Genomic DNA, 24072 nt, shown 5'->3' with positions numbered 1-24072 from the left:
AAAAGTTCAGTAATATGCACCAGTTTTGTATTTATGTTTATTTGGCGATCGAACCCAAAGAGAAAGACTGAGTCTTATATTTGTATCAGTGTTAGGGTAGTGATAAAGACAATTGCAAAGGGGCGCCTGGGTGGCTCAGTTGTTAGGCGTCTGCCTTCGGCTCAGGTCATGATCCCAGGGTCCTGGGATCGAGCCCCGCATCGGGCTCCCTGCTCCGTGGGAAGCCTGCTTCTCCCTCTCCCATTCCCCCTGCTTGTGTTCCCTCTCTCACTGTGTCTCTCTCTGTCAAATAAATAAATAAATAAATAAATAAATAAATAAATAAATAAATAAAAAGACAATTGCAAAATATAAGAAACAGGACAAGAGGAACTTGAGCTGAGAGGTAGAGGAGCGGAGCAGATCACCCTCAGAGCAAGGCCAGTACCAGGCATGAGCCCTTCCATGCTACACACAGGCAGGGGGATTAATTCCACACAAAGCCAAGAGTAGCTCCTGGCCTTTTCTTACTGAAGACTGGGAAATTGGGAGTAGCCCAGGCAAGAGAACTGAGACATAGCCCCACCCACTGTGGGGAGAGTCTTCTGGTTCCATCTGACCAGAAGATCTAGTGACATTCCTGAAAGCTGTGTGAACCAATGGTGGCTTGAGCCAAGAGATGGGTGGATAGAGTTGATTACTCTCAGAAAAAAGCCAATTGAGTTTTGAGTTTGTTATGCTATTTTACTTTCACAAAAGACCTACATTAAAATGTTTTCACTGAACAAAAGAAATCTGAAGAGGATTTTTGCTTTTATGAGAAAGGGCAAAAAGCAAAAATAATGCTCAGTGTTTGTTTTGCGGTGAGCCATTATAGAGGCAGCACCCACCTCAGGTAGGTGGCACTGCCAAGCTCTTTCTCCAGGGACCACACTCAGAATCTCAGCATCAGGCCACCATAGCTTTGAAGTGTGTCTGTGGGCATCGGTGCTTTATCTCAATTTATTTTGTGCATTGATTAGCAAGATGTGTCCTAAGGTACCAGAAAAGCCTAAGAGAAGTTGTTTTTTAGCTCAGAAACATTCCCATATAAATTAATAGTAATTGCTTCTTAGCTTTATGCTATTTTGGCCTATGAAAGATTTAACAGGAATACTCTACTCTCAGATAGTGGGAGAAACCTATACCAGGTGTAAAGGCTTCCTGAGCTACACACAGGCAGGAGGACTAATTTTTAGCCAAGGCTGAGGGTAGCTTCTGGCACCTTCTAACTGGAGAGCCTGTTCGGGAAATTGAGAGTTGCCTGGAGTAGCCACCCAGGCAAGGGAGATGAGCTATACCCTACCCACAGTGAAGAGTGCCTTTTTGTCCCATCTGACTGAAGGTTGGTAAGACACCTGAAAGCTGTGCAGCCCAGAAAACTCAAGAAAGGCACAAGAGAAAAGCAGACATAGCCCACAGTCTGCAGAGCGAAGCCAGTGGTGTTGTTTGGCTGATGACCTTGGGGGGCAGTTCAGCTTAAATCAAGACAACAAAGATATATTCCAGTTTTAGAGCTGCTTCTCCCACTGCATGAGGGCAGGGAGTCTAATTCATAATCCTGCTCATCACTGAATATAGTCTTCAGTCTGTCTAGTCTTCAGTCTGTGTAACCGGGCAGCCTAACCAGAGCACATGGGAAGCTGTGTAGCCCAATTAACAGTGTTATATACAAATGACACTTGGACAGAGAGCACAGCCCTTGACTTCCTCTGTAGAACAAAACTGGTGTCGTTGTCTGATCAGGGAACTCCATGGATATTACGGCCTGCTTTGGGCCCCCAAACAATGAGCTGTATAGTCACATGGCCTTGTCCAGGGAAGCTAATTTATAGTCCCATCTATTATTGAATATAATACCCAGTCCCAAACATCTAGTAAGCCTGACCAAAAAATTCAGGCAACTGAGGAGTCCATCCTGCATCCTCACTTAGCAGGGGAACCAAGCCTGCATCTCCATCCTCAGAGCTCAAACAGTTATCTCACCCAAAAATAGACCTGCATCTCCATCCTCAGAGCTCAAACAGTTGTCTCATCCAAAAATAGACCATAGTAGCAAGCCCAATCTTCCCAAAGACATTATCTGCAAACACACACAGAAACCCAACTGAACTGACTGGTAAAGAACTGTCTCTGCCAAAGAAAATCTATACATCTGGAAGAGACTCCCTGTTATCTGAATGTGCAGTACCAATGTAAGGAATCAAAGATCATGAAAAATTAGGTAAATCTGACTCCACCAAAAGAAACTGATAAAGCTCCAATAACTGACCATAAAGAAACAGAGATCTATAAACTGTCAGGGACACAATTTGAATACTCCTCTAAGGACGTTTAGTGGACTACAAGAAAACACAGACAGACAACTAAATAAAATTAGGAAAATAATGCATGAACAAAATGAAAAGTTTGACCCATGTGGAAGAAAGAATTAGACAGTAGACATTACCCAGTGAGAGGAGCAAAATGAAAAAAAGTGAAAAAGAGTGAAGAAAACCTACTGGAATTATGAGACACAATATAAAGATTCCATGAGAATTCTAGAAGGAGAAGAGAAAAAGAAAGGGATAGAAAGTATATTTAAAACAATAATGGCTGAAAACTTCCTGAACCTGGGGAGAGAAATAGACATCTAGATCCATGAAGCCTGAAAGACAAATAGATTAAACCAAATAGGGCTACATTAAGATACATTATAATTAAATCATCAAAAGTCAAAGATGAAAGAATTTTAACAGCAGCAGAGAAAAGAGAGGCATTACATATAAGGGAGCTCCCATATGACTATGGACAGATGTCTCAACAGAAACTTTTAAGGCAAAGAGATAATGTAATATCAAAGAAACTGTCAACCAAGAATACAATGGCTGGTAAAGGTGTCCTTCAGAAATGAAGGAGAGATAAAGACTTTCTTGAACAACCAAAAGCTGAGGAAGGGAGTTCATTACCACCAGACCTGCCTTAGAAGAAATGCTGAAGGGAGTTCTTTGAGTAGAAGTAAAAAATGCTCATTAACATCATAAAAAACACAAAATGATAACATAAATCTCACTTCTAATGGTAAATATATAGTCATCATTAGATTCTGCAATTTGGTAATGGCAGTGTATAACTCACAACTCTAGTTTAAAAGTCAAAAAAATGAACATAGCAAAAAAACCCATAAATACAATATGTATAATGTTATTAGTTACAAAATATTAAAAAATATAAATTGAAACAGCAATAATGTAAAAGGTAAGGAGGATAAAAAGGGAAAGTGTAAAGTATATGAATTCTATTAAAGTTAAATTGTTATCAGTTTAAATTAGGAACTGATAAGTTTGATATTTTATGTAAAACTCATGATAATCTCAAGGGAAAATTTTCTGGTAATTAGACGAAAGAATACAATAAAGAAGCCAAAGCATACCAATACCAAAGACACCAAAACACAAAAAAGAACAGTAGGATAAGAAATGGGGAACAATAGATCTGTAAAATAACCAGAAAACAATTCACAAAATGGCAATAGTATGTCTTTACTTATCGATAATTACTTTAAATATGGACAAATTAAATTCTCCAATCAAAAGACATAGGGTGGCTGAAGGGATTAAAAAAGCAAAATCCAACAATATACAACATACAAAAGACACGTTAGCCCTAAAGACACACATAGACTGAAAGTGAAGGGATGGAAAAAGACATTTCAAGCAAATGATAACCGCTCCCAAAAACAAAGGTAATTATACATATATCAAAGTAGATTTTAAACTAAAAATGGTAAAAAGAGACAAAGGCCATTACATAATGATAAAAGAGTCAACACATCAAGAAGACATAACTGTAAATATTTATGTGCCCAATATTGGAAAACCTAAATAAACAAAGCAAAAACTAAGAGAACTGAAAGGAAAAATTTTTTAAAAATTTAATTCTCCACAATGGACAATGGATAGATCATCCAGACAGAGAATCAATAAGTAAACAGTGCATTTGAACAATACCCTAGTCCTAATGGACCTAACAGATGTATACAGAACATTCTATCCAATAATAGCAGAATACATATTCTTATATGTACATAGAATATTTTTTTAGAGTAGGCCATATGTTAGGTTTTAAAACAAGTCTAAGCAAATTCAAAAATCATGAAAAATCATACCAAGTATCTTTTCTGAAAATAATGTCATGGAACTAGAAACCAATAACAAGAGGAAAACTGGAAAATTCATGAACACATGGAAACTAAACAACACTCTCCTGAATAATCAATGGATCAAAGAAGAAATTAAAGGGGAAGTAAAAGACCTTAAGACAAATGAAAATGGAAACATTTTGGGATGAAGAACTTATGAGATGCAGCAAAAACAGTTCTAAGAGAAAAGAAAGTTCATTACGATAATTGCCTACATTAAGAAGTAAGAAAGATCCTAGATGAACAACCTAACTCTATACCTTGAGGAACTATATAAACAACAACAACAACAACAGAGCTCAAACTTAGCCAATGAAAGGAAATAATAAAGATTATAGGAGAAATACATGAAGTAGAGAACAGAAAAACATTGGAAAAGATTAACCAAACTAAGAGTTGGTTCTTTAAAAAGATGAAGAAAATGGACACACCCTAGCTAAGACCAAGGAAAAAAATAAAGGACTAAAATCAACAAAATTATAAATGAAAAAAGAGGCATTACAATGGACACCACAGAAATTTAAAGGATAAGAGCCTGCTATGAACAACTATATGACAAAACCTGGATGCCTAGAAGAAATGCAAAAATTCTTGGAACTAAACTACTTACCAAGATCAAATCAAGTAGAAACTCTGAATAGACCAATTACTAGTAAGGAGATCGAATCAGTGATCAACAATATCCTCAATATCCTAATGAAGAAAAGTCCAGGACCAGATAGCTTTACTGGTGAATTATACCAAACATTTAAAGAATTAATATCAATCATTCTCAAACTTTTCCAAAAAACTCAAAGAGGAGGAAACACTCCCAAACTCATTTTACAAGGCCAGCATTACCCTGATACCAAAGCCAGAAAATGATATTATTAGAAAAGAATACTGCAGGCTAATACCCTTGATGAGTATAAATGAAAAATTCTCCATAAAATACTACCAAACTGATTTCAGCAGCAGGTTAAAAGAATCATTCACATGATCATGTGCAATTTATCCTTGGGATGTGAGGATCATCCAGCATAAGCAAACCAATGAATGTGACATATTACATTAATAGAATGAAAGCAATGAATCATAAGAATTGTATCTCAAATTGACAAAATTCATTTCATTTGTTATAAAAAAAAACCTCTTAACAAATTAGGCATAGAAAGAACATATCTCAACATAATCAAGGCCAGTTATGACAAATCCACAGCTAACATCATGGTGAAAGGTTGAAAGCTTTTCCTCTAAGATTAAGAACAGGGGCATCCAACTCTTGATTTTGGCTCAGGTCATGATCTCAGGGTTGAGATCAAGCCCTGTGTTGGGCTCTGCACTGGGCATGGAGCCTGCTTAAGATTCTCTTCCTCTCTCTCTGCCCACTTCCCAGCTTGCATGCATTCAATCTCTCTCTCAAAAAAAAAAAAAAAAAAAGAACATGAATGTCCACTGTTACCACCCCTCCCTATTCCACATAGTACTGGAAGTCCTAGCTAGAACAATCAGACACGAAAAAGAAATTAAAGGTATCAGAATTGGTAAGGAACCAGTAAAATTGCCTCTATTTTCAGTCGTGATTTTAAATATAGAAAATCCTAAAGACAAGCAACAATTGTTAGATCTAATCAATGAATTCAGTAAAGTCACAGGATATAAAATTAACATGCAAACATGCATTCTGTACAATAACAAAGACATTTTTGGAAAAGAAATAAAGAGATTCATCCCATATACATGAACGTCAAAAACAATAAAATTTTAGGAATAAATTTAACTAAGGAGGTGAAAGATACCTATGCTAAAAATGATAAGTTGATAAGAGAAATCAAAGAAGACATAAATAAATGCAAAGCTGTCCTGTGTTCATAGATTGGAAGAATTAATATTGTTAAAATATCAATACTACTGAAAGCCATTTATTTTATATTTTTGAAAGCCATTTATATATTCAATGCAATCTTTATCAAGATTCCAATGATATTTTTTACAGAAGTAGAAAAAGCACTCCTAAAGTTTATATGGAACCACAAAACACCTCAAATAGTCAAAGAAATCCTGATAAAGACAAACAAAGCAGGAGCATCACACTTACTGATCTTAAGTTATACTATAAATCTAAAGTCATCAAAACAGTATGGTACTGGCATATAAACAGACAAATAGTCCAATGGAACAGAATCCAGAGCCCAGAAATAAACCCAAGCATATACAGTCAACTAATATTTTTTAAAGATTCACTTACTTATTTTAGAGAGAGAGAGTGTGTGTGAGTGGGGAGAGGGGAGAAGGATAGGGGAAGTAGACTCCCCGCTGAGTGTGGAGCCCCATGTGGGGCTCAATCCCATGACCCTGAAATCATGACCTGAACTGAAGCCAAGAGTCGGAAGCTCAACTGATTGAGCCACCCAGGTGTCCCTTACAGTCAACTAATATTTGACAAGGAAGTCAAGAATACTTAATAGAAAGCACAGTCTCTTCAATAAATGGCACTGTGTCAATTGTGTATTCACAATACACAATTACTAACTTATACTATTCACAAAAATTAACTCAAAATGGACTAAAGACTTAAATTGAGTTTTACTATGAAAATCCTAGAAGAAAACATAGAAGTAAAGCTCCTTGACATGGGCCTTGGTAATGATTGTTTGGATATGATGCCTAAAGCACAAGCAATAAAATAAGAAGTGGGACTGCATCAAACTAAAAAGCTTCTGCACAGCAAAAGAAACCAGTAAAAAAGTGAAAAGACAACTTATGGAATGGGAAAATATATTTACAAGCCATATATCTGACAAGGGGTTGATATCTGGCACACATAAACAACTCATTAACTCAAAAAAACAAATATCTAATTCAAAAATGGGCAAAGTAAGTGAATAGACATTTCTTCAAAAAAGATACATGAAAGGCCAACAAGTGCATGAAAAGATTTTCAACATCACTAGTCATTAAGATAATGTGAATTAAAATCACAATGAGATATCGTCTCATGCTTGTTAGAATGGCCATCATAAAAAAGAGAAGAGACAGGGGCGCCTGGGTGGCTCAGTCATTAAGCGTCTGCCTTTGGCTCAGGTCATGATCCCAGGGTCCTGGGATCGAGCCCCGCATCGGGCTCCCTGCTCAGAGGAAAGCCTGCTTCTCTCTCTCCCACTCCCCCTGCTTGTGTTCCCTCTCTCGCTATCTCTCTCTGTCAAATAAAAAAATAAAAAAAAATCTAAAAAAAAAAAAAAAAAAACAAGAGACAACAAATACCGTTATGGATGTAGAGAAAAGTGAACGCTTGTGCACTGTTGGTGGGATTGTAAATTGGTATAGCCACTATGGAAAACAGTATGGAAGATCATCAAAAATTTAAAAAATAACTATTATATGATCCAGCAATTCCACTTCTGGGAACATATCAAAGGAAACAAAAGCACTAATTCAAAAAGATATATGCACTCCTATGTTTATATAAGCATTATTATATAATCAAAACATGAAAACAGTCTAGGTGTCCATCAATGGATGAATGGAAGACGTTGTAGTAGATACATCAGTGGAATATTATTCGGCCATAAAAAATCAAGGATATCCTACCATTTTTGATAATATAGATTACCCTAGAGGGTATTACACTAAGTGAAATAGGCAGAGAAAGACAAACAGTATATGATCTCACTTACATATGGAATTTTTAAAAAACAAAACAAAAAAATTCATAGGAAAAGTTATTAGACTTGTGGTTACCACAGGTGGTGTGTAGAGAGAGGGGGAAATTGGAGGAAAGTGGTGAAAAGGTACAAACTTCCAGGGATAAGATAAATAAGTACTAGAGAGTACAACATGATGACTACAGCTAACACTGCTGTATGACAGATAGGAACGTTTTTAAAAGAGTGGATACCTAGAGTTCCCATCACAAGAATTTTTTTTTCCCTTATTCTTTTGGGTTTTTCTTTTCATTGTATCTATTTGAGAAGATAGATGTTAGCTGAACCTACTGTGGTAATCATTTCACAATTTATGTAACTCAAACCATTATGCTGTATGCCATATACTATACAGCAGTGTATGTCCGTTATTTCTCAATAAAACTGGAAAAAAATGCCTAAAAACCTTGATAGGAGAAAAGAGGGTTACAAAACCTGAAAGAATTATTGGAAAAATAGGATTAGACCCAAGTCATGAATAAACTTACAAAAACCTTTATCAATCAATCAATAAAAAGAAACAGGAGAAAACGGAGATAACTATGAGATAGAACCATTCCACTCCACATTGTTCCTACCTTTTAGAATAATATGGGGAGGATTTTTAATTTCCATAGACATAGATTTAAAGTTCAGAGAAATTTTACTTCTGGCTAAGATGTATAAAGTTGGAAAGAATGTTGTTTCTACCCTGACAAAAAGAAAAAGCAGAGAATCTACAAAGTCATATATCAGACCATTAGTTGAGGTAAACAGGGCAAATAGTAGCCTGAAATCTAAGGAAAGATTTCCTCCTGTGGGGAGAGATGGTACTAGAGCATCTCCCAGTGGCAGAGCATGATAAAAAGAGATGCTGAGCACCATATAAGACATAAGAAGAATTCACAAGACATTTGTAAGGAATTGCTAAAGGGTAAGTGTGGGATAAAATGAGCATATAGGACCTTCTGAAAGACACAGACATAAGGAATTTCACACCTACTCTCAGAATCTTCTCCATGAGCCTCCTCTGGATGTGTATTAAACCATGGAGGGCAGAGTGGGAGACTAGAGAGACCCTCCCTTTGTGGTATAGGCCTGAAGGACAGGAAAAACTGTTGCTTTGGGAACATCTTTAAACCTACCAGACTCTTATTCTCCAGAGACACAAAGGCACTAAGCTTCTGCCAATATTTTTTTTCTGTTCTAATCTCATTATTACTTCTTTCCTTGTGCTAACTGTGGGCTTAGTTTGTTCTTCTTTTTGTAGTTCCTTAAGGTATAACTTTAGTTGTTTATTTGCTATTTTCTTTTTAATTGATGTATGTATGCATTTACAACTACAAACTTTCCTCCTGGAGCTGCTTTTGCTGCATCTCATAAGTTTTGATATGTTTTGTTTCCATTTTTGTTAGTATCAAGATTTTATTTTGATTTTACCTTTCATTTATTCTTTGATCCATTTATTGTTCAGGAATGTGTTCTTTAATTTCCACATATTTATAAATTTTCCAGTAATCTTGCTGTCATTGTACTTGATATAATTTCCATCTTTTTGAATTTGTTGAGGTTTGCTTTGTGGCCTGCTATATAATATACTATGAAATATTCCATCTGCTCTTGAGAAGAAATGGTGTATTCTGTTGCTCTTGGATGGAATATCCTGTATATACCTGTTGGCTTCATTTGGTCTATACTGTTGTTCAAAACCACTGTTTATTGGTTATCTGTCTGGATGACATATCAATTGTTGAGTGGGCCATTTTTTTTATGTTCCCAGAACTCAAGTGAAAACTGATTATTGCTGAAAGAAAGGGAAAGAAAAGAAAAGAAAAAAAAAAAAACCTTCTGCCCCTGGAGGAGAGGCAGGAAGCTGTCCTAAGGTCAGAGCATTCAATGTCTCCTACCAATGAAGGAAGAACACAGTGAGAATAATCTACCCAAAGACCCATGGATGACAGAGCTTTCCTGAGGCAGGATAGATCAGGGCAACAAAACACTCTGGGTCCCATAACTAGGCTAGCAATCACTGAGTAACAAATAAGAACAGATTACTATTGAAGAAGAGATAAGAATGTGAGTGGAGACATTGATCATTGGCCTTTGATAAAGGCCTGAAGTTGAGGGTGAAGCAGAAACAAGCTCTCCAACAATGCTAGGTTATAGAACAGTGATTTTAAATGCATTAGTGGATTTGATTTATGCAATAATATGAATATTCTTTATACAGTGCTTTATAAATTTTGTGATTAGTAACCAATCTTTGAAACCTCCTTAAATATTAAATGTCATTTACTTAGAAAACCAAAGCCTCAGTGCTGTGGTTCATTTATTGCTGTGAATTTTTCATGGATTTTGGCTAATTAATACACATGGTGAATTTTTGTATTTTGGGCTGTCTCAATATTGAGATTACCACAAAATCCAACAGCTATCTATCTTAAAAGGTTTCTTCTATTTTGCACTTTTAGCTTGATTCAAACTGTATTAGATCTTACCATGTTGACAAAATTGACCATTCCCCAAATTCTGTTCCTCAGTTTAGTGTGAGGATGATTATTCCTTTGATACTGGAAATAAAACATCAGATCAACATTCATTAATAATAGGAGATGAATAAAAACTCAACAAAATACTTCACTCACTATGAGATATTTCCAAGGATGGCGGGGACTTATTGGCATTCTTTCTGGCCAGCTAACAATCTGGGCAAATTATACAGAATTATATTTTTGATATCAAATAACTAGATATAGCAGTTTCTAATGACATGCTTCAGCTTAGCACTACTTTAAGGTTTTCTTCATAACCTTATTCCCTTTTCACATTACAATATATTACAGTACATTGATTTATTAAACCAACTAATAAGTGTTCTTTAGAGTCCATATTTATCATGCTGATGAAACAAAATTTATTAAAGCTCTACAGAAACCATTATATTGCAAATAAAGCAGATACTTTATCAGCCCTTCTATGTTCATGGTTGTCACAAACTAAGGAATGTAATCAAGGACCACCCTAAAGCCAGAGATGTGATGGAGAAAGACAGGAAATTGTGGCTCCCCCTTCTCTCCAGAGAAAGGCTGAGAAGACAAAGTGGACTTTCCTCCTCCAGCCTATTCTGTCTTTTTTCCCCTTCTAACAAATGGATTTTCCATTTGTGCCACCAGGACCTTGTTCTTAGCATGATCAATTTAGACCTGATAAAATATACCTTATAAAAATAACAAAAGTATCCTGTAGGGATAAATGCCAAATGATCAAGCTTGTTTCATAATAAAAAGTAAAAGAAACATGGCTTTTCTGAATCCTGCAAGTATCCTCCAGTTACTTGCTCCATTGCTCTCCTGTTATCTCATATATCTAAATACCTCAAAGATATAACATTAGACTCTCCTCACTTCTCATTTCCCATTCATTCCTCAATCTACTATTCATTAGTTTAACTGCCTCTATTTCATTAAAACTATTCTTGACAGGAACATAAATGGCCTCCTAGTTATCCAATCTGTTGAACACATTTTCCTCATCTTCCTGGTCATCTTGTCTACCTTTAATATTGAACATTTTGTCTTTTAAGAAATTTCTTATCACCTTGGTTGCTAATACCCTATCACTCCTAGTGTTTTATTGTACAGAGGTGTCTTTTTTTCCACCATCCCCTTAAGTTCTGGATGGCAAATATAGTTTCACACCAGGATTCTTAGTGACCAATTGGTAGTGCTTGCCTAAAATACATCGTTGAGAAAGATCCTGAGCCTATCTTAGAGATCACAGTGATAGGGTACTTTATCAGTCAGTGATATCCACCCATGGGGGTATGGGAAAGAAAGGGGTATGGGGTCTTTGCATTCTATTGACAAGTCTTTATTATATGGCTAGTCTTCCTCAGCATATAGACACTTGTGTTCTGCTTATTCTTTCAACTTGTTATATCTGGGTGTATACATCTATATCCTTACTCTATTTAGCTGATTAAAATTCATCATACTGTCTTCAAAATATGTCAGTACCTTGAAATATTTTCCCAAAGTTGCTTTCGTTTTTCTATTCCATCTTACCAGAATACACTAACTCTACATTGTTCTTGCTGTTGCTCTTTATACTCAGCTAACACATGCATGTATGCATGTGTGCATATATAATATAAATATATATATCTAACACTCAGAATCTAGTATATTAGACAATCATTAGCTATTTGTTAAGTGAAAATAGATGATTTACTATAGGAACTTCTCAAAAAACACCCCTTAAATATTTAAAGACAATATTAAGGCAACATATGTAAGAGCTATGCATGTAAAAGTCCAGTTTAATGCCCCTAAAATAATATCAAGCAAACCTTTACCTGGTATCTGGGGTAAATATTAAATTTAATACATCGTTCTTACTTCTTTCTAATAAATTATTATAAAGAAAGCTTATTTTAGCACTTTTAAAAGTTAGTTAACATGTTCTCAAACACATGTTAATGTAAGCCTATCTGATGCCTAAATTTTACCAATTACCTTTTTAAAAAAATGGATAACTGAAGTTTCTCCTTTTTTAAAAAAATGCAACAATGTGTGTCTTTCTTTTAAATTAACGTAGATCTCATTTATTTTGTCTTATTAGGATGGCTAAAATTTTCAGTTAATCTGTCAAAAGAAAATTTATTGACAGTAAAAATAAATGTATCTGATTCTTACTTTTGGAGAAAAAAACTCCAACATTCCTACTGGAGGGGAACTAAAAAAACCTTACTCTCCCTGTAACTCTGTTATTTCTTGTTGCATATCTTTTCCTACTTTCTTGTTAGGTGTATAATCTGAAATATCAGTGGATAATTTTCAGTTCTTGGAGAACTTATTCTACTTCCCATTATGTTGGTTGATTCCTCCTCACGTGATTAGTTTTATCTTGGATTATGAAAATATCTTTATAGGGCATTTTTGACTTGAGCTTTAACAGTTTATCAAGTTTTCAATCAGTTTTTATGTTGAAAGCTTTGCTTGGCATTTCTGTATCTAAAGAAAAATATATCATGCTCCACATCATTGCATGACACAAGTTTAGGATTTCTGCTTTCTCATGCATAATATGTTCCCTGCCCATTGTTACAGACAGACAGAACATTCCCTTTCTCTTTACAGTTTCAGTGGAGAGATATTCTCCAGTTCTCTTTTCAGAGATGGGGCAGCTCTTTATGGCTCTGGGCATTATGCAATATGTTCTATATATTACATGTCACCAAGCCTTTGAATTTTACTTACTACTTTGACAGAGGTTCTCTTCTCATTTTTAGGACTTGGAGATTTCTTGTGTTGTTTTTTTTTTTTTTTTCCTGAGCTAAACTATAGTTTGTGCACATATTTTCAATTTTGTATACTTTGTTCATCATTTCCATATATTCATAATAGGGATGAGAATTCTATTTTGTCTTAGTCTGCTATACTGCCAAAGGACCTTATCATCTCTTATATAAATCTGTTTGGGGAAGCTAAAAACAACATTAAGCCCAAATGGACTTCTTATTAAAATACTTTTTTTTCCTCTTTTTTAGGATCACAACTATAGTTTTATAAGCATAAATGAAGAGCAAATGTTCATCTGAAAACTTACCACATTACCATCAGCAACAATGAACAGTTCAACATACTTTTCTTCATGGACATTCTGGAAATTTATGAAAAATTTAATGAAGTGTGGTTAATGTTCCTCATTTTAATGTTTTAAGTTACAATTTTCATGGTAAGAAATGTTAATATTATTGATACGGGAAAGTCAGGTACAGGAGTATAACTAATAATTCCAGGAATTTATCTAAATAAAACCCAATGTATTATTAAAACATGTGCCCCTGTATATCAGATTTTAATAAACCTGAAACAATATTCAATATTTGAATATCCTTCCTTTTTTGTTTAGTCTTTCAGGTAAAATAAGAGTTATATTTATTGCAACATTATTTACAATAGCCAAGATAAGGAAGCAACCTAAGGACCTATCGGTAGATGAAAGGATAAAGAAAATGTAGTACACACACACACACGAATATTATGCAGCCATAAAAAAGGATGGAATCTTGCCATTTGCAACAATATGAGTGGATCTAGAGGGTATTATGCTAAGTGAAATAAGTCAGAATGAGGAAGACAAATAGTATATGATTTCACGCATATGCGGAATCTAAAATTCAAAACAAATAAACAAACAAAAACCAGAATCAGACCTATAAATACAGAGAATAAACTGATGGTTGCAGGGGGAAGAGGGGGTGTAGGGATGGGCAAAATGGGTGAAGGGGAGTGGGAGACCCAGGTGTCCAGTTATGGAACAAATAAGTCATGGAATAAAAGGCACAGCAGAGGAATATAGTCAATGGTATTTAGTAGCATTGTATGGTGAAAGATGGTAGCTACACTTGTGGTGTGTAGCTTGATGTATGGAGATGTTGAATCACTATGTTGTATACCTGAGACTAATGTAACATTGTGTGTTATACTCTAAATAAATAAATAGTTATAAATAAAGAATAATGAATACATTTTTTTAATGTTTAGTTGTTTTTTTTTTTTACTTATAAAGTAAATGCTTACTAAGTAAGCTCATATAAAAAAGACTTACCAATAGTGGAGAACAAAACATAGGAATGACTGGCTAGTAGGACTGACTGTACTCCTTCTATTCCTTTCCTGTCTCCCAATCTCTTACTTTACAGTAGCCTCAATTCCAAAGAAATGTATAAAAGTTATACATTTATATTATAGATCTTTTATTTTATAAGTCACCAATTCCAGAAAATTCTGTTTTCAGCTCTCAGTGTTATGCATTGAGATGCATGCATATTATCTGAGTATAAACCAGAGGCATATTGTACAAAGATTTAACTAAGTCATTCTGTGTGTGAACTAACTAATTATGTATCAATTGATTGAGTAAATCAGAAACATCTGTTAGGCACCTAGTAAGTTTCCGACACAATCTGGATCATGGATATGTGAAGAAGATGGGCACTCATGGATCTTAAAGGCTAACACCTACTGGGGATTTGAAGTGATATGAACTAATTGTACAGGAAAGCCTAAAACACAGAGGACTCTCATTGTGCAGTCATCCCACCAGAAATTGAAGTTGCTATTACTTACTTATCTTTAATAATTAATAATTAGAATATTTGGACTGATGAAAGGGGGAGACCCTGACTTGTCATCAACTCCCCCCAACTGAAAAAATGGCAGTGAAGACGAGGGAAGACATTATCTAGGAGAGCTTTCAAGACATTGCAAATTTCATTCTTTCCACCACTTATAGCCCTAATGCTATAAATCTCTATGTACGGTTGTAAATATTCCCTTTCCTTAAAATTTGATGGGACGAATTAAGATTTACTGTAGGGAATGAACATTTTCTTTTTCTTTTTTTTAAAGATTTTATTTATTTATTAGAGAGAGAGGGAGAGCACGAGCACAAGTAGGGGAAGGGACGGAGGGAGAGGGAGAAGCAGACTCCCTGCTGAGCAGGGAGCCTGATGCGGGGCTCCATCCCAGGACTCTGGGACCATAGCCCGAGTTGAAGGCAGATGCTTAACCAACTGAGCCACCCAGGTGCCCTGGAAATGAACATGGTAATAGTAAAAAAAAAAAAAAATGTTAAAAAAAATGTTTGACATTTTAGATTTCAAACAATGAAGAGTAAGACTCAGGTAGCACATACACTTCATTAGTTGGGCTCATCTCTCTGTTTTGAAATGAAAAAGGAAATAAGAGACATTTTTCCTGGCATTAAGATGATTTAAAAATAAAGCACTTACTTCTATTTTGAGGTCTTCCATGATTTTAATATCATCCTTTGAATCATTTGTCCTGGTAAAATTGAGTTCTGTACAAGAATAATTGGCAGCATACTGTATCCTTGGATTATATCTGAACACCAAATGTTGTCCCTCATCTGAATATTTCACTGGTTCAATGAGGTACCTTTGGTCATATACCCTGAAGAATCCCCTACAGAAAATGGAGATGTGATGTATGTTCAAGATGTATTCCATTTTACCTCTATATTTCTCACAATTATTCTTTTGTTCCATTTTATTGACTTCACCTATTTAAGAATGGAAACTATAAGACCAAGGCCTCATGATCATGTATTCAGGTATTCTGAGTGATAAAAAGATGAAGTGACATGTGGCCTTTGAATTAATAATTTTTGTAAGAGTCAACTCATCTAGATTTTCAGAAACTTGACAGTTCAATTCCTACTTTGAAGTCTCAGAGTTATAGCAAACATTTTGTGAATCTTTTATGTCCATCATGCATTAATTGTAGAGTAAATATATGACAGTAAAATAACTATTATCTAGAAATTTTCTCATTAAAGGTGTTCTTATTCTTGAATATATTGGGATCTACTCAAGTAAAGTACACATACATGAAGGTGGAAGTTTCTTGTTCTTCTACCCTTTACCCCACATTTCCTCCTTTACTCTTAAGCCCAAGATATACAGAGAACTGAAATAGGCTTTACTTCTAACTTTAATTTCTAAAGACTCTAACTCCTGATTATTAAAAATGTGTGAAATGTTGTGTGGTGATTCACAGGACTAGAATCAGGAAGCCTGGTTTTTGGATTGAATTCTATCACCAGCAAATTGTATGCTCAGAGGCAAGTCTCTGATTTCAGTGTCTCTAACATGAGAGAACAGGCTAGATGATTCCCAGCAGTCTTCTAACTCTGAATCCCTTGATCGTATACTGAAAAACTTGTCTTGCGTAGGGCTGTGCATTAGACATCTTTTTGTCAAAAATGAATGTAACAATGGGCTAGAATGGATATTCATGGTGAAAATATACAGTAGCTTTTTCCCATTAATGTTTCTATTTATAGGGTTGTTAGAAAGATGAGAAGCAAATGTCTCTGAAAATCCATTAAGCAAACTTATAAACAAACTAGATACTTGTGCAATACCTCAGACCATTACATGTGCTGATACTGGCAGCAGAATCGAATTCATGTATGATGGATCCTTGGTAAAAACAGTGATCCTAAAATAGAGGAAGAGGCAATTGATATAAGTACACATATTCATATTACATAAATATTAACTTATCCATATTTTATGTTCACAATACATCAGCATTTCATTGTCACAAATTGTACACATATTCATGTATTCATTCATTGCATCCTGTCATTTGGAAAATTTTGAAACTCCTTTAGAATCCTTTTAATTGCATGATTACATTTTGTTAAGCAGTATACGGATTCTTCCCTCACAAATTTAGCAGCTCTTAGTTGATGAATCCAGCCTCAGAAATGTGACCTTTTTCCTTATAAATATTTCTCCTTTAATCCATCCTAAAATTTCTACCAAACTACCATTCTTGGGTTGTTATTACAATTTTCCTCCAGTTTCCTATGAAATCATGCCAATGTTTTTGATGATTGCTAAAATTAAGTCTCACTCTCCCACCAGGCCTCCTCAAGCCCTTCTCTCCTGCTGCTGTGCTTCAGTCAAGTTGGTATCCTTGTCACTCCCTACTTGGTGCTCTGCCTACAGTGGTTCTGTCAGGTAATCACCTTTCCCATTATATCCATCTGTTCAACTCCTGCCTATGTGTGGCATGATTCCAGGTGACCTCAGACCCTCACAGGCCAACAACCACCCCTTGCATAAAATAATGTTATTCAGTTTTTTTCCATTTCTATTTTACAAAGATTGCATGATGACTTATATTTCATAGTTGACTCATGCCTTACATAGAGGAAATAAGTTTCAGAAAGTATACTTTTGATAAAAGAGAACAATGTCATCTTTGTTTAGAAGGCAACAGGGTTTTAGAGGGGAGGGGAGAGGGGGGATTGGTTGGTCTGGTGATGGGTATTAAGGAGGGCACATACTGCATGGAGCACTGGGTGTTATACTAAAACAATGGATCATAGATCACCACATCAAAAACTAATGATGTATTGTATGGTGACTAACATAACATAATAAAATTTAAGAAAATAATAATAAAAAAATAAATAAAATTTAAAAAGTGGAAAAAAGTAAAAAAATAATAAAATGTTAAAAAAATAAGGCTACAGAGGAAAGGGAAGGAAGACTGTAAAAGTAGAACTTGTATCCACTGGAATAATATTAATGATAAATGAACAAAAACTCATTTGGAAATAGGAAAGACCTCAATGTTGGTGCATCAGAAGTCCCAGGCCAGGGAATATGACTCACGTAAGGGTCAATTAGATGTAGGTTTTAAAACTGTTTCATGTCTTTAGGTTTTATCCATTTAGCTTGATGACAGTCTTATCAGGGTGTCTGATACTGCTTTTGTATACTGCTTTGCCCTTCCTCCAGACTTAACACCCTTTTGGGTACATAGAAGTCAGTTTAGTAAAGAAAAATACATTAACAGTCATTGAGTTGCTTGTTAGGCAGTAATCAGCTTCCTTTAGAGTCTGGAGGGTCATGTTTTCTATTCTAGGATAATTCAATGACAGTACTCAATGTAAGATTCATTTCTGACATACATTTTCTGAAGCTTCGTATAAAGCTAAATTGGGTTTCAAAATCACATGAGGAAATTTCAGAAAAGAGAAATAGGAAGGTTCCATAAGATACCATGGTGGAAGGATAGCTGGTGATGGCCTCTCCTCTTGTGGAGTAGTAGGTTTCACTGTAATTTGAGGCTAAGAACTCCCTGGAAAAGATGGCAGAGAGATAGTGAGATTTACTCATTCTATAAAGTTAACAGATAAAACCAATTATGGGGGAGAGAAGTCTCCACGCTATTCTCAAATCTTGGCAAATTCCTCTCATGATAAAAACACATAAGCAAAACCAATCCCACTCACATGAAAAGACATTCTACCCAGATTTCATGGTTTGTTAAACACTAGAAGAGTCTGAAAAAGATTCTGGAAGTTTTAGCCAAGGCAGCAACTTGAGAAGAATCTAGAGAAAACATTAGCCAAGTAAGAATCATATATAAATATATATTGATACAAAATATTTTGACGTATATGGCATATATACATACACTACATATATCTTAACATATGTTAACCCAACAGCCATATATTTGGATAAAAGCAATATGTATTAATAATAGTACATTTTGAAAACATGGAAAAGTACAAATGAAATTGTCCTGAACTCTCACCATAGATAGACAACCACTGTTAATATTTTCATGTAATTCTTTATAGTTTTTTTCTTCACACAAGTAAAGGGATGGCATTCTGAGTAATCAGTAATCAGTACTCTCCCACATCTCCTGTATCAAACCCATGGGTATCCTCAGACTAAGAACTAAGATTGTATACCTTGGAGCAAGATGGCGGAGGAGTAGGAGACCTGGATTTCGTCTGGTCCCAGGAATTCAGCTGGATAGAGATCAAACCATTCTAAGCACCTATGAACTCAACAGGAGATCGAAGAAAAGAAGAGCAGCAACTCTATGAACAGAAAAGCGACCACTTTCTGGAAGGTAGGACATGCGGAGAAGTGAATCTGAGGAGATATTCAGGAGGATAGACGGCGGGGGAGGGGTCCTCCCTCGGCCGCTTCTGGCAAGTGATAGAGCAGCAGAGCACAAAATCGGAACTTTTAGAAGTTGGCTCCACTGAGGGACGTCGCTCCAGTGGCTAAGCAGGGGGTGGAATCCTTGAGGGACAGTGTGGTCTCAGGACGCTTGGGGTCACAGGAAGACTAGGGGTGCCTGAGTGCAGCAGAACTCCCAGGTATCGGAGCAGGGAAGCCGGCTGCAGAGACAGAGCCAAGGCGCGGGCTCTCAGCTCGGGGTTGTCATAAACCATGATCCGAGGCACAGTCGGGCCACTGTTCTTCCTGCAGGAACCCAACAAGCGGGAGATCTGGGGAGACTCCCCTTCCACCCCTAGGAGGGGCGGCATGGGAGTGCACCACAGGGATCTTCTGGGTTTGGAGACTCCACACCGAGTCGGGTGCCAGAGATAGAAATGCTGGGTCACAGGCTGGGTGAGCACGGAGTGTGGTCGGAGACCGGGGAGACAGGAGTGATTGCTTTTCTCTGGGGCTCACTGAGGAGCAGGACACCAAGTTTTCAGCTCCGCCGGCAGAGATTGGGAGGCCGCCGTTTTCACTCTTGTCCTCCAAAGCTGTGCAGAAAACTTGCAGGGAACAAAATCTCCGGAGAGCAAATCCCAGCAGATTACTTAGCCCAGACTGGCAAGGGCGGGGCCATTCCACCTCTGGCAAAGACATTTGGGAACCACGGCAACAAGTCCCTCCCCCAGAAGATCAGCAAGAACAGTGAGCCAAGACCAAGTTTACTGATCAATGAGATTGGCAGAACTCCAGCACTAGGGAAATACTGCACATAGAATTCATGGCTTTTTCCCCATGATTCTTTAGTCTTTCAAAGTTAAATTTTTTTAACTTTCTTTTTCCTTTTTTTTTTGAATTTTTCTTTTTCCCTTTTTCAACCAACACTTTATCAATCTCTTTTTTAAAAAATCTTTTTTATTTTTCATTTTTAGAGTCATATTCTATCCCTTCATAGTAGTTACCCTTATTTTTGGTATATATATATATATATAAGTTGTTCTCGCCTTAAAATTTTGAGATATGGTTTCTTCTAACAGATCAAAATATACCCTAAATCTCTAGTATATGGCTTTGTTCTAGTCTCCTGCGTGATCACATTCTCTCCTTTTTTTTAAAAAAAATCCTCTTCTTTCTTTTTTCAACCAATTTCTTATCAATTCCATTTATAAAATCTTTTATAATTTTCATCTTTACAGTCATATTCCATCCCTTCATCGCATTAACCCTTATTTTTGTACATATATAAGTTTTTCTTCCTTTAAAATTTTGGGAGGCACTTTCTTCTAACAGACCAAAATACACCCAAAATGTAGTATGTGGCACTGATCTATGCACCAGCCTGATCATATCTGATCATATTCTGTTTTTTTCTTGTTTTGTTTTTGTTTGTTTTTAGCTTTTTCTTTTTCTTTTTTTCTTTTTTCTTTCTTTCCCTTTTTTTCCCCCTGGTTTCAGGTATTTTCTGATTTGTTTAGTGTATATTTTCTGGGGTTGTTGTTACCCTGTTAGCATTTTGTTCTCTCATTCATCTACTCTCCTCTCGAAAAGGATGGAAAAAAATCACATCAACAAAAAGAATAAGAGGCAGTACCGACTGCCAGGGAGCTAATCAGTATGGACATTAGTAAGATGTCGGAACTAGAGTTCAGAATGATGATTTTAAAGATACTAGCTGGGCTTGAAAAAAGCATGGAAGTTATTAGAGAAACCCTTTCTAAAGAAATAAAAGAACTAAAATCTAACCAAGTCAAAATCAAAAAGGCTATTAGTGAGATGCAATAAAAAATGGAGGCTCTAACTGCTAGGATAAATGAGGCAGAAGAGAGAATCAGACCAAATGATGGAAAATAAAGAAGCTGAGAAAAAGAGAGATAAACAACTACTGGATCACAAGGGCAGAATTTGAGAGATAAGTGATACCATAAGATGAAACATTAGAATAATTGGGATCCCAGAAGAAGAAAGAAAGAGAGGGGCAGAAGGTATATTGGAGCAAATTATAACAGAGAACTTCCCTAATTTGGGGAAGGAAACAGGCATCAAAATCCAGGAGGCACAGAGACCCCCTCTCAAAATCAATAAAAATAGGTCAACACCCCAACATCTAATAGTAAAACTTACGAGTCTCATAGACAAAGAGAAAATCCTGAGAGCAGCTCGGGAGAAGAGATATGTAACCTACAAGGGTAGAAACATTAGACTGGCAAAAGACCTAGCCACAGAGACCTGGCAGGCCAGAAAGGACTGGCAGGATATCTTCAGAGCACTAAATGAGAAAAATATGCAGCCAAGAATACTATATCCAGCTAGGCTGTCATTGAAAATTGAAGGAGAGATAAAAAGCTTCCAGGACAAACAAAAACTAAAGGAATTTGCAAACACAAAACTAGCCCTACAAGAAATATTGAAAGGGGTCCTCTAAGCAAAGAGAGAGCCTCAAAGTAACATAGACCAGAAAGAAATACAGACAATATACAGTAACAGTCACTTTACAGGCAATACAGTGGCACTAAATTCCTATGTTTCAATAGTTACCCTGAATGTAAATGGGCTAAATGCCCCAATCAAAAGACACAGGCTATCAGATTAGATAAAAACACAAGACCCATCGATATGCTCTCTGCAAGAGACTCATTTTAGACCCAGAGACAACCCCAGATTGAAAGTGAGGGGGTGGAAAACACTTTCCCATGCTAATGGACACCAAAAGAAAGCTGGGGTGGCAATCCTTATATCAGACAAATTAGATTTTAAACCAAAGGCTGTAATAAGAGATGAGGAAAGACACTATATCCTACTTAAAGGGTCTATCCAACAAGAAGATCTAACAATTGTAAATATCTATGCCCCTAACATGGGAGCGGCCAGTTATATAAGCCAATTAATGACAAAAGCAAGGAAACACAACAACAACAATACAATAATAGTGGGAGACTTTAAAGCCCCCTCACTGAAATGGACAGATCATCTAAGCAAAAGATCTACAAGGATATAAAGACTTTATTTTATTTTATTTTATTTTAAATTTTACTATGTTATGTTAGTCACCATACAATACATCATTGGTTTTTGATCCATGATCCATTGTTTTAGTATAACACCCAGTGCTCCATGCAGTATGTGCTCTCCTTAATACCCATCACCGGGCTAACCAATCCCCCCTCCTCCCTCCCCTCTAAAACCCTGTTTGTTTCTCAGAGTCCATAGTCTCTCATGGTTCATCTCTCCCTCCAATTCCCCCACCCCCATTTTTCCCTTCCTTCTCCTAATGTCCTCCATGCTAGTCCTTATGTTCCACAAATAAGTGAAACCATATGATAATTGACTTTCTCTGCTTGACTTATTTCACTTAGCATAATCTCCTCCAGTACCATCCATGTTGATGTAAAAGTTGGGTATTCATCCTTTCTGATGGCTGAGTAATACTCCATTGTATACATGGACCACATCTTCTTTATCCATTCATCTGTTGAAGGGCATCTCGGCTCTTTCCACACTTTGGCTATTGTGGACATTGCTGCTATGAACATTGGGGTGCATATGGCCCTTCTTTTCACTACATCTGTGTCTTTGGGGTAAATACCCAGTAGTGCAGTTGCTGGGTCATAGGGTAGCTCTATTTTTAAATTTTTGAGGAACCTGTACACTGTTTTCCAAAGTGGCTGTACCAATTTGCATTCCCACCAACAGTGTAAGAGGGTTCCCCTTTCTCCACAACCCCTCCAACATTTGTTGTTTCTTTCCCTGTCCATTTTTGCCATTCTAACTGGTGTAAGGTGGTATCTCCCTGTGGTTTTGATTTGGATTTCCCTGATGGCTAATGATGATGCACATTTTTTCATGTGTCTGTTAGCCATTTGTATGTCTTCTTCAGAGAAGTGTCTTTTCATATCTTCTGCCCACTTTTTGACTTGATTATTTGTTTTTTGGGTGTTCAGTTTGAGAAGTTCTTTATAGATCTTGGATACCAGCCCTTTATCTGTAGTGTCATTTGCAAATATCTTCCCCCTTTCTGTGGGTTACCTCTTTGTTTTGTTGACTGTTTCCTTTGCTGTGCAGAAGCTTTTTATCTTGACGAAGTCCCAAAAGTTCATTTTTGCTTTTGTTTCACTAGCTTTTGGAGATGTATCTTGAAAGAAGTTGCTGTGGGCGATGTCAAAGAGGTTACTGCCTATGTTCTGCTCTAGGATTTTGATGTATTCCTGTCTCACATTGAGGTCTTTCATCCACTTTGAGTTTATCTTTGTGAATGGTGTTAGAGAATGGTCGAGTTTCATTCTTCTGCATGTGGCTGTCCAATTGTCCCAGCCCCATTTATTGAATGTCTTTTTTCCATTGCATGTTTTTTCCTGCTTTGTCAAAGATTATTTGACCATAGAATTGAGGGTCCATATCTGGGTTCTCTATTCTGTTCCATTGGTCCATATGTCTGTTTTTGTGCCAGTACCATGCTGTCTTGGTGATCATTGCTTTGTAATATAGCTTGAAATCAGGCAACGTGATGCCCCCAGCTTTGTTTTTCTTTTTCAACCTTTCCTTGGCGATTTGGGGTCTTTTCTGATTCCATACAAATTTTAGGATTGTTTATTCCAGCACTTTGAAAAATGTCATTGGAATTTTGATCAGGATGGCATTAAAGG

The 24072-nt window shown here is 36.3% G+C and overlaps 1 protein-coding gene across 1 annotated transcript in view; it reads right to left on the bottom strand.

Annotated features, from left to right (window-relative positions):
• ADAM7 (ADAM metallopeptidase domain 7) overlaps window positions 1–24072 on the bottom strand; it is a 100538-nt gene that overhangs the window by 47168 nt on the left and 29298 nt on the right. The window contains exons 4-8 of the mRNA XM_035023229.1: window positions 18467–18545; window positions 16813–16889; window positions 15659–15851; window positions 13468–13521; window positions 10359–10430 (exon numbers count right to left, since the gene is read on the bottom strand). Of these exons, the coding sequence (XP_034879120.1) occupies window positions 10359–10430; window positions 13468–13521; window positions 15659–15851; window positions 16813–16889; window positions 18467–18545 (475 nt within the window). The remainder of the gene's footprint in view (window positions 1–10358; window positions 10431–13467; window positions 13522–15658; window positions 15852–16812; window positions 16890–18466; window positions 18546–24072) is intronic.

This window comes from Mirounga leonina, unplaced genomic scaffold, assembly GCF_011800145.1.
Source record: "Mirounga leonina isolate KUSES-001 unplaced genomic scaffold, KU_Mleo_1.0 Mir_176, whole genome shotgun sequence".
NCBI classification, from domain to species: Eukaryota; Metazoa; Chordata; class Mammalia; order Carnivora; family Phocidae; genus Mirounga; species Mirounga leonina.
Note: the sequence above shows the minus strand (reverse complement) of the source record. Positions and strands in the feature narration are given on the sequence as shown.